A 12,113-nucleotide genomic window follows, 5' to 3' on the forward strand; every position below is an offset into this window, starting at 1 on the left:
CCAGACTTGGCTCAAGTTTCTCCAAGTTTTTTGTGCACCTTGTACATGCGGAGCCCTTGGCAGCCAGAAGAGGGCGTCAGATCTTCTGTAACTGAGTTACAGGTACCTGTGAGCCACCATGTGCGTGGCTGAGAACCAAAGTGAATCCAGGTCCTCTGCAAGAGCAGTCAGTGCTCTTAAGCACAGAGTCATCTCCCCAGCCCAAGAACTCTCCTTTACCCGTGGTTTTGCAAGACAAGCTTTCTGGCTCTCTTAGCATAGGCTACTCTTCCAAAGGTTTCCAAACCTCCTATTTACCTTTCATCTAAGAGTCAAGCTGCTAAAAACACTTGACAGCATTAAAGCAGGAGCTTTGATTTAAAGCTTTCAACTTCTTGGAACAATTTAGAAAAGAAAAATTCCTCATGGCAAATGAACTACTAAATCAGTAATCAGACCACTGGGACAAAGAAGTCAGCTCACTGTGGCAGCAGTGTCAAAGGCTGCCATACAGGGACCTCCTCCAGGCCTGAAGAGGCCATTCCTGGTACCATAAGGAATTCAAATTAAAAAAAAAAAAAACAAAAAAAAAAACCACCTAAGCTAAGCTGCTTATCTACCCTTGCTTGCCAAATAAAGAAACAGAAAATAGAAATAAAAATTGCAGGGAGGCGGGGAAGAAGTGGAAATTTTTAATAAATAAATAAATAAAAAGAGAAAAAGAAAAAAAAAGTTGCGGCTCAGTGATAGAACCTATGCTGACTGGTACAGCTGAGGCCTAAGCAGAACAGAGACCATCCAGGGCCTTCTGTCACCAGGCTGCATGCTGTATCTTCACAGATCACTGTTTCCCACGAGAGAAGAAACGGTTCTGTCAAGACAGGTGATTAGTATTTTGAGATGCCCAGTAGTGGGTTTCTCCACTGATGCAATAAGTCAGATCAGTCCGAATTAATAAGACCAGGTTTAATCTGAGCAAAGCTGGGGAAAGAAAACAGAGAAATCACATGGCAGCTCTAGGAACCAGAGCTCTGTAGGCTTGATCATGAAGGATGTTGGCTCTGGGGGAGGAGTCAACCCTTGGAGGGTCTGGGCGGGGTTTGTAATGCCAATGTCGGGGTAGAGGGGCCAGCTGGAAATTCCCAACAACAGGGTTTCACTCTGTAGCCTCTGCGGGCCTGGGCAACCCTACAAAGACCTTACTGACCTTGCATATATAACAATCTGTGCTTGGATGACAGACAACTTGTTTTTACGATAGGGATAGAACACAGGGTTCCTGCATGCTAGGCAAACACTCTACCAACTGAACCTCCATCTCCAGGTCCAACTTTATTAAAGAGTGTACTTAAGAGAGCTGGAGAGATGGCTTGGCCGTTAAAGGCTATGGTCAACCAAAAAATGTACTTCACCAGTGGTGGTAACATATGCCTTTAATCGAAGCACTCAGGAGACAGAAGCAAGCGGATCTCTAAGAGTCAGAGGCCAGTCTACAGAGTAAATTCAGGGTTGGGGGGGGGGGCAGAACAAGGTAAAATTCCAGCTCCAAAGAAGGCTGAAGCAGGAAGCTTGCAAGGTCAAGCTGGGCTACACAACAAGTTATTATCTCATGAAAACCTAAACAACCCCATGAGGAGCTGTGTGTCTTGTCCCTTAGAACCTGGAAGAATTAAAGTCTCTAAGAGTAGACAGGCTAGACAGACAGACAACATTCAAGCAGGACAAGACATTGGCTTTGCAGCACAAAGCCTCCTAAACCAGTAACAGTGTGGCAAAGTGATGGCTGTGAACTCAAGGGCCAGGCTGGCCTACACATCAAGGTCCAAGATGGACAGGGATACATTGTGAGGAGAGTTTAAACTGAAAGCAGGCTGTGAGGATGCCTGCTGGAGAGGCAAAGGGAGACTCACTAAGTTCAAGGACAGTTTGAGCTATGGTCTGAAACCCAAACAAAAGAGGCGCGTGCCTTTAATCCTAGTACTCAGGAGGCAGAGGCAGGCGGATCTCAGTGAGCTCGAGGCCAGCCTCATCTACAGAGTTCCAGGACAGCTAAGACTGTCCCGCGCTACCATCTCGTCCGCAAGAACGACGCGGGACACTTAGGATCCTTTTGCAGCAAAGCTTTTAATGCGTCTTGAGAGGGAGAACATAAGCTTACATGGCGGAGACCCAGAAAGAGGGGAACCTAGCCCTTATAAAGGAAACAGTCCTCGCTTCTGACGTGTCACTCTTGGATTGGTCAATTGTCCATAATCCCAGGTGAATGCCTCGGGAGTAGGCGGGGACAGTAGTGGAAAATTACCAACACGTGTGCGTTCACCTGGCGGTGAAGCCGGATGTCAGCGCCATCTTGTGATGGAGAATGTGGCTGTGGCCCTCTACATAAGACTATCACAGAGAAACCGTGTCTTGGCTCAGTAGAAGATCCTAGAGCCCATGCAATGGCAGGAGAACAGACTCAGCTGTTCTTAGACCTTTGCTCCACTCACCCACCCCAAGACGAGTCTTGAGGACTTAGTACCATTGTTCTTACCCTGTGATTTTTTTTTCAAAGCAGTTTCAGAAATACAAACAGTCCTAGAGGCATGCTGACACACGCCTTTACTCCTGGGAGGCAGAGGCAGGAAGATGGAAAGATGGATCTCTGAATTTTAGGCTTGCTTGGTCTAGGTAGTGAGACCCTGTCAAGAAAGAAAGAAACAAAGGAAGGAAGGAAGGAAGGAAGGAAGGAAGGAAGGAAGGAAGGAAGGAAGGAAGGGGAGGAGGAGGAGGAGGAGGAAGGAAGGAAGGAAGGAAGGAAGGAAGGAAGAAAGAAAGAAAGAAAGAAAGGAAGAAAGAGAGAGAGACAGAGAGAGACAGAGAGAGAGAGAGAGAGAGAGAGAGAGAGAGAGAAACAAAGAACAGGGGGTTGGGAGGTGGAGGAATGTGAAGATGTCTTATATACAACAACCCCTGGGTATAAGCCCCAGTACCTCACAGATAGGATGCAAACTTGGGCGTTGGTCGGAGAAATTGAAGGCCATCCTTGCCCACACAGTCAGAGACCAACATTAGCTATGAAACTCGGTCTCCAAAACAAAACCCTAAAATAATTTCTGTAAAGAAAATATATGAGTTGGGCAATGGTGTGGCATGCCTGTAATCTTAGCACTCAAGGCCAGTCTGATCTACAGAGATAGTTCCTGGACAGTCAGGGCTACACCAAGCTGGGCAGTGGTGGTGCATGCCTTTAATGCTAACACTTGAGAGGCAGAAGCCATGGATCTTTGGAGTTGAGTCTATAGAGTGAGTTCCAGGACAGGCTCCAAAGCTACTAAGAAACCCTGTCTCAAAAAAAAAAAAAAAATACAAAAAACATAAATAAAACCACAAAAAAGACAAATGTAAAAACTGTGAAGAAACTGGAATCTTCATACACTACTTGTGAAACACTGAGGTAAAAGTATTTTCTCAAAATGTTAAAGACAATTGCCCTCCCCATTCAGAGTAAATAAGAGCACACGCGTGTCCAGGAGAGCAGTTTACTACTGGCAAAAAGAAATAATCTACAAGTCCATCAACCAAAAAATGTTGCTGGGCATGGTGGCAAATGCCTTTGATCCCAGGGCCTAAAAGGCAGAGGCAGGGACTACATAGTCAGACCTCATCTCAAAAACAAAAAACAGAAAAAGCTGGGTGTGGTTGCAGGCACCTTTAATCCCAGCACTGTGAGGTAGAGGCAGGAGGGTTTCTGTGAGCTGAAGGTCAGTCTGGTTGACAAAGTTCCACTACAGCCAGAACTGTTAAAAACCACAGAAAAACCGTCTCGAAACCTCCCCGACCCCCGCCAAAAGGAATGAAAAAACGGAAATAAAAGGAAATAAAATGGCCAATGTGACCTGAAAGGGGATACCTTTGCAGCAGAGTTTGCTAATCATTTGCAGAGTTCAGGCAGGAGGCAATCAACAGACACTAGACACTACATCACTTCACACCTACTATGACAACCTGGGAGTGTAGTTCATGTAACTCAGTGGTGCTTGAACAAGGTTCTGGATTAGAGCTGCAGCACCAACAGAATGGCACATGCCTATAGTCCCATCGCACTCATAATTTCATAAAGTCACACTACTTACTAGCAGGACTGTAAATCTCAGGTAAGCATGTACAGGGTGCACGCACACACAAGCACACACCCTAGCCTGGACAGCCTAGTGAGACTTTTTCTTAAGGATAAAGAGGAACTACTAAAGGGATGGCTCGGTAGTTAAGGGTTTGGTTCTCAGCACCCATACAGTATTTGAAAACCCTTTTTAAAACCAGGCCTGATGACACGCACCTTTAATCCCAGCACCCGGTGTAATGGATTAAGTAAAATGCTGCGGATCCCCGAGTGGCTGCAGTGGCAGAAACGCTACAGGTCCCCGCTGCAGGTCCCTGAGCGGCAGTGGGTCCCGAGAGCAGCCAGTCCCAGGCAGGGAAGGTGCAGTTCCCCGAGTGGCTGGCTGCAGAAGGACACGAGGAGAGACAGACAGATGGGCACGCAACAAGACCACAACACAGGTCTCCCGAAAGCGGCTGGTCCCTGGCAGGGAGCCACGCAAAGGGTGAGAGCCAGAGACATGGATAGGCACACCATGCAGAGTGAGGTTGGATATTTATTTAGTGAGTTATGGAGGGGAAAGGAGAGAAGGCGAGAAAAGCAAAGGGGGGGGAAAGGGGAAGAAGTGGGGAAAGGCAGAAGCTGCCTCTTTAAGAGAGGGAGACGGAAAAGGACTCAGGCTGCAAGCAGGAAGAAAGATCTGCCTGCCTCAGCAGATGGGGAGGGGGTGGGCGGGGCTTGTCTCTTAAAGGGACAGGACAGATCATTAACACTCGGAGGCAGAGGCAGGCAGGTCTGTCTGAGATACAGAGTGAGTTTTAGGGCAGCCAGAACTACACAGAAATCCTTCCTAAAAAAAAAAAAAAAAACCTTTTTTATTCCAGTTCCAGCAGATCGGATTCAGGTGCTACACACACACACACACACACACACACACACACACACACACACACGGATACTGGTGGTGCACAGAGATGGTGTACACACACATACACAGGCATATGCAAGAAACAAAAATATTTTCTCAAAAATCTAAAATTCTTTTCTAAAACATACAAAGTCTCCAGCCCTACAAAAAGAAATAGGAAGAAATAGGAAGCCAGTTGGTGATGGAGCACGTCTTTAATCCCACCACTTGGGAGGCAGAGGCAGGTGGATCTGTGAGTTTGAGGCCAGCCTGGTCTATAAGAGCTAGTTCCAGGACTGGCTCCACAGCTACAGAGAAACCTTGTCTCCAAAAAAAGAAAAAAGGGAAAAAAGATACCTTGGATACAATGGACTCTACTAAGATTTCCTGTAACTTTCAAAAAGGATTGTGTCCAAGTTTAAGTGTATGTGTGCTGATGCGCATGTGTCCATAGTATTAAGCTGGTTTTGCATACCGTGGAGTTACAGGTGGTTGTAAACCACTTGATGATGGGAGTGTTGGGAAAAATTAGTTATTCCTCCAGGCCCAGATTGGACTCCTTATTTTATCCCTTTATTTTATGCAGGGAAATTGAACCAAATACCTTAAGCATACAAAACAGCCACTCTACCCCCCAAGCTAAACCTCCAGCATTGTAACTGTACACTTCAAATGAGTACCTCGGAAAAGCTGTTTAAATTAAATCCTAATGCACAGACTGCTATCATTCCAGAACTTTGAGAGGAGTCCATGCTGTATTTATGAACAGATACCTGGAGATCAGAACGATGCACCTACTTTACGTGTATCTCAAAAGAGGCAGCTCCGAGGCCATAAACTAAGGCTTTCGCGTCTTCCAGACCTCCATAAGCAACGGAGCTACTGAGCATGCCCAACTCAAGACTAGCACAATCATTTCGATTCAACACACCAGACCAGATTACAAGGTGGGAAAGAGAAAACCACTCTAAGCCGAAGGATTCAACGTAAACGAAGGGGGTTGAGAAAAAGGAACATTCAAGAGCCAAGCAAAAAGAAACAGACCTTGCACCACTCAAATTCTTACTCTGCAAAGTGGTGTGGAGTTCGGGTGCCCAAAAGAAATAGGTACCAGATCAAAGAGAGAGCCGGCCAATGAGACTGGGGAGCCGATGACGTAGGTTAACCAAGTGTTTTTTTTCTAAAGCTGCTCTCTGCAAACTGATACTTAGGGTATCAGGCCTTCTCGGTGTGCAGTGACAGAAGACATAAACGTGACAAAGTTCGCTGCCGGCAAGTTCCTCTTTTACACATGAAAAAGGCACAGTTAGGACCAACACCGGCCAACCCTCCGGTGTTTACTAAGCCCTATCTCCAACCATCTCCACCGCCATCTTCTGGATGAGAGCCCAGCAGCCGCATCACTCCGGAGGCTGCGTAGTTCAGGGTGTGCAAACCGAAAGGCAAGGCACCTGCACCGTGCACCTCCGTGGCCCGTCACCCGCTCGGCCTCGGCCGCGTGGGAGCCTCACCTGCACACGCCTCGGATACAGGGCTCCAGCCAGATGCGGTAGGCGGTCTCGATGTGCTCCTGCGACACCTCCTCGGGCCTCACCGTCTCCGCCCAGCGCCAGGCCGCCTTCTCCAGCTGCAGCCGGGGAGCCATGGCCTTGATCGAAAAAGCGCTTGCCGAGGCGGGCGGCCGCCGGCGCCTCCTCCGCCTCCGCCCGAACGGGCTCCGGCACCTGCCAGCCGAAAGAACCGAATGCTCCCCTCAGCCGGAGGACCAGTCAATCACCTGCGCGCGCGCCACAGCCACCGCGCCCGCCCGCCCGCGCCCAGCCTGCACGACCAGCCGCAAAGCACCGCCGCCGCTACCCGACAGCCCCCGCGCCGAAGGACGTTGGAGGTATACGCCCAACCAGAGTCTGCGCATGCGTGTTCCCAGCAGGCCCTGCGCCGCAAGCACCTATAAAAGGACGGGCGACTGCCAGCAAAGAAGCTGCCCAAAGGCAGTTTGCCACGTCCTCTCCGCCATAGTGAAGGCTATCGCGCTTCAGCCTCCATCCGCTAATCGGACGAATGGGCGCCCGTCCGTGTTTTACATACTTCCCCTATTACTGTGACAAAGTCACCCGAAAGAGTACTCAACGCACACCATGGGGCCGCCGGGACTGTGGGGTGGGACCTGTTAACAGTAGAAACCGGGTCAGCCAGAGACTCCAGAGTCGGCTCCCTGGAGGATGATTTAACTTGAGTCTGGGCGGATTCCGACTTCTTTCCCCGAGCCCTTTGACGTCACGGGGCGTTATGTGCTATGTCGGTGATGGAACGGAACTACATTTCCCAGCTTGCACCGCGGTCTTCCACTCGTAGAGTGCGAGGCATGCTAGAATTTGTAGTCTTGGAAGTAGGAAGTTCCGTCTTTGAGTTGCACAGTGTTGAGGCGCACGCGCAGTCCCTGGCGGGTATTTCTTTACTGTAGGCTGTCTCCTAACTTAGAAGTCTATACTTTGACCTCTTAATTGTTAATGGAGGCTACACCCTAGCTCCCGGCTGTGAAACAGTGTCCTTTTTGCAATTCCTTCCCTTTGAACCTAAAACCTGGCAGTGTTTTGTAACTGAAAGGAGCACTTACTACAAAAGAGAGGACGTTCTGGAATTTTAAACATGGAAAAGCCCTGGGGGTGGAGAGGAGGAATCCAAGCACTAAATTTCTCCGTAATCTGCTCTGTCCCCACCCCCACCCCGGTAGCCTTGAACAGAAGCCATTAGCTAATTTAATGAAGGAAGGCAAGATTTGGTCCCTGTGGCTGAGGTTGAGTTTGGGGTTGAAAATAGAAAACAAAGATCTTTTCAAGGTGTGATGAGTCAGGGCTGTAATTTATACTTGTGGGTAATTTATACTGTAATTTATACTGTAATTTATACTGAAGCTAGATGGAGCTTCTAGGTAAGCCTATAGCACATAAAATGACTGTCTACACACACACACACACACACACACACACACACACACACACACACGTGTCCTGTCTAGGTGCTGGCATTTAAAAACTGAAACTGGAGAAATAACTCAAGAGCACTGGCTGTTCTTCCAGAGGACCTAGGTTCAATTCTCAGCACCCACATGGCAGCTCACCACTGTAACTCCAGTTCCAGGGACCCAAGACCTGACAATCTTTACGCAGACACACATGCAAGCCAAACTATCAATGCACGTAAAATAAAAATAAAATCATTAAAAGTAATAAATAAAAATAGATATATTCCTCTAGAAAGAGGAGGAGGAGGCATTTGTAGAATTGCAGAGATGGTTGGTCTGCAAGGCCAGACCAAGTTGGGTCGTGCCAAGGTCAGAGGTAAGGAAGACCTGTGCTAGGGCACTGTAAAGTAGGTGGTGCAGACGCTGAATTGCTACACTGCTAATGAACTGACTACTATTGCTTTGCTCTTCTAGTAATTGACTCCCAGTATCAGGTCCTGGCCGTTTCCTCTGCCAGCTGTCTCCCTGGCCTTGTTTGCACATGGTGACACATTACTGTGCCGTCCACTACAGTATGCTGGTTTCTCTGATGTGGATAATGAAGTAGGCAGGATTTCTACAGAAGATACAGAAACCACAGAAGGAACAGGTTTAGGTATTTTGTTTCTTTTGGGGGGAAATTGGCACAGGATTTCTTTATATAACAAGTCTGTCTGTCCTGGAACTCCCTTTATAGACCAGGCTGGCCTCAAACTCAGAGATCTGCCTGCCTCTGCCTCCCAAGTGCTGGGATTAAATGTGTGGCCACCACCAGCCGGAAGGAGCAGATTTAGAAGGGAGAGAAATGGAGAGCTGGAAGTGGAGCAATGGAGGGCAAAGAGTGAGCAGCTCACGAGTGAATGAAAATGAGGACACGAGTGCTTCCTAGGTAGGGGCCAGCAGAAGGTTATGAGGGAGAGGACAGCCAGAGGCATCTGATCCGGTCCTGATGAACCAGGCCATGAAAGGAGGGGGTGAGAGGAGCAATGAAATGTGTTGGGTGTTGGGTTTGTGTCCGTAGGATGAATTTTAGCCTTCCCAGCCATGGGAGAGTCAGCCTGTGGTGAGCTGACTGACTGTAGCTTTGCAGGGGGCTTTTTTGTCACATTCAGTTCACACCTTTAGCAAGTCTATTTCCAGATACCAAAATGTCTGATCTGAAACTCAAAGACACAAAGGCCAAAGCAGTTTCTAGCCACAGGACTTCTCAGTTTGCAGAGTCACCCGCAACCAAGTTTTGTATAGGTTTTGAAACTGTAGAAAACTCAGGGTAAGATTTACATACTTGAAATAGAAGGTACAGGATGCAAAAGGTAGCAGTCACAGGAGGCAGCTCAAAGCCAGCTGCTAACACTCTGGAATCAAACCAGCTGCAGAGTTTTGCAGGAACTCTCATTATGGGTATGGGTGAGGAGAAGGTTTTTATTGTAGTTATAAGGGAGAGGACAGCCTGCGGCATCTGGAAGGGTCCTTGAAGGGAGGGGAATAAAAGGAGGAAGAGAGAAAGAAAGAGCGAGGAGAGAGGGTAAATGGACCAAGCTGACCATGAGAGGAGCCAAGGAACAAGTGGCCCAGAGTGTGCATGGTCATGAGAGTGCATGGTCAAAATGGCTGGGGTTGGGGGAAAGGAAGCAAAGCCCAGCCCCTGGGCTGGAGTGGTTGGTATAGGGTAGTGAGCAGGTGAGGTGGGCCAGGAGAAGCCAGGGTACTGAGGGAGACTTTACCCTGGGTTTCTGTGGGATCTGGCGGCGACCTAAAAGCATCATATGGACTGAGAAGCTCTGGACAGGAAAGTTGACTTGAAGATGACATGTATGGAAGCTTCCAGTCATGACAGCCACATACCAAACCCACTGCTATTATCACTGTGAGACTCCAGGGGAACCCCTCTGCAAACAGAATCTTCTCTTCTCTTCTATAAAACCCCAAGACCACATGCACACAGTCTCAGCTTTGGCAGAGAAACTGTGGCCCTTCGGTTTTTCTGATGAGAACAAATCCGCTTCTGAAGATGTCTGTTCATTTATTTCCAAGTCACTTCCATCAATGTGGACCCAACAGACAGGATCAAAACGCATTATAATTGTGCATCAAAATCTCAATGCAAAAAAAAATATATTCAAATAATAAATTTATGAATTAAAAATAGAGGAAGGTTTACAATTCGAATAGGTGGCCTCTCAGAGGGGTCAAGGATATGTGTGTCAGGAACACCGAGTAGGAATTTGAGTCTGGAGGCACATACTGCATCATGAATTTTCAATCCCTTTCTCCTAAGCATCCAAATGTGCTGGGTTTTTCCTCATTTAACAAGCCATCCGAGAAAATAGCTCACTGTGGATGACTGATCCTTGATCTGCTGAGAAAGCTGCTGAGAGTCTGTTCTCGTTCTCCTAGACTTATAACTTTATATTTCTTTATTTCTACATTCTTATTTTTGGAATCTACATTTTTATTTCCTTATTCTTGGACTCTTCAGAAATCCTTCACCCCCACTTTGCTACTATAAAAACCTAATCCCAACTAAGCTCCGGGCTCTCAAACCCCTCCAATATGTTGGACACATATAGAGCCCAAGTTTGCAAATCTGTGTAAGAATAAAGGCTCATTCTCTCCCCCACTTCTCCCCTTCCCCCTTCCGTCTCTCCCCTCTCTCTCTCTGCCTCTCTGCTCTTTTTCCCGTCTCCCTTTCTCCTCCATAACTCACTAAATAAATATACAACTTCAAAAAAATAAATAAATAAAGACTCTGTGCCTTTCCATAAAGGACTCAATCTCCTAGCAGGTTTTAGGGGGGGTCTCCATAATCTGGGCATTGCAATACTGCTGCTTGTGGATCTAGGAAAACAGTGTGCAGCCACCAATGCATGTAACTATGTGGAGACATCAGCTACTTTCTAGGAGTATGTTTGAATGATTACAGGAGGTATTAACTAACCGCTTGTTCTGTGTCCCAGTGGGGCAGACTAAAACCCAAAATGGAAGGCTTCATTATAAATTTCATTGACCTTCAGACCACTGAGTGTTGTGGGAATTTAATCCATTCTGGGCAATAACACTTGATATTTGGGGTTGTAATGGTAAAATTAAAAATGCTGCAGGATCCCCGGTGGCGGCAGACAGCAGAAACACTGCAGGTCTCCAAGTGGTGGCAGTGGGCCATGTGGCAGCAGGCAGCAGGTCCTGAGAGCAGCCAGTCCCAGGCCAGGATGGCAGGATGGCTGCAAGTCCCCGAGCAGTGACTGGTCCCTGGTGGTGGCAGGCAAGAGACAGAGACATGGATAGGCACACCCATGCAGAGTGAGGTTGTATATTTATTAAGTGAGTTATGGAAGGGAAGGGGGAGAAGAAGAAGAACAGAGAGAGAGAAAGAGAGAGAGAAGGGAGGAAGGGGAGAAGAGGGGAGAGTCAGAAGCTGCCTCTTCAAGAGGAAGATGGAAAAGAGAAAGAACTCAGGCTGGAAGCTGAAGATCAGCCTGTCTCAGCAGATGGGAAGGGGGAGTTGGGGGGCATGGTTGTCTCTTAAAGAGACAGAATAGATTTTAGTGTGACAATTCTACATGTCAGAAAGGAAAATTACCAACTAAGGATGGAGACAAGGTTCTGCTTTCTCTCTCTTTACAGGAAAACAGAAATACCCATCTTTTTTTTAAGATTTGTTTATTTATTATGTATACAACATTCTGCCCCCATGTATGCTTGCATGCCAGAAGAAGGCTCCAGATCTCATTACAGATGGTTGTGGACCACCATGTGGTTGCTGGGAATTGAACTGAGGACCTCTGGAAGATTAGCCAGTGCTCTTAACCTCTGAGCCATCTCTTCAGCCCCCAGAAATACCCATCTTCAACAAGTCAAAAAGTCTAGGCATCTAAAGTAGAAAAGGAAAACTATCTGTAAAACTTTAAGATAATTCTGAGGCCATTTCTGAACCCTCTCAGTACTTCCCCTCCTCCCCTGGTAACCAAGGACATAACAGCTATGCATGCATGTACTGAGATGTTGGGAACTTTCCATTATCTCCCTGAATAGGGGCAAGATAACCCTTAGGTGTTGACTCAGTGACTGATGTTTTGACTTAGTCCCTGGGAAAGGGCCAAAGTGACCCTCAGAACTTTCCCTTTACTTCATCTCGTCTGGCA

General features: G+C 47.5%; 1 protein-coding gene across 3 annotated transcripts in view; it reads right to left on the reverse strand.

The window, feature by feature from the left end:
• Usp48 (ubiquitin specific peptidase 48) overlaps window positions 1-6,787 on the reverse strand; it is a 72,821-nt gene extending 66,034 nt beyond the window's left edge. For 2 of the 3 annotated variants that reach the window (XM_048443288.3, XM_048443287.3), the window contains exon 1: window positions 6,479-6,787. In XM_048443288.3, coding sequence (XP_048299245.1) covers window positions 6,479-6,612 — 134 coding nt within the window. In that variant the 5' untranslated portion in view covers window positions 6,613-6,787. The remainder of the gene's footprint in view (window positions 1-6,478) is intronic. The other variant, XM_048443289.3, reaches the window with a different exon arrangement.
• Between the last annotated feature and the right edge of the window lie 5,326 nt (window positions 6,788-12,113).

The sequence above is a fragment of the Myodes glareolus genome, chromosome 6, assembly GCF_982192425.1.
Source record: "Myodes glareolus chromosome 6, mMyoGla1.1, whole genome shotgun sequence".
Classification (NCBI taxonomy): Eukaryota; Metazoa; Chordata; class Mammalia; order Rodentia; family Cricetidae; genus Myodes; species Myodes glareolus.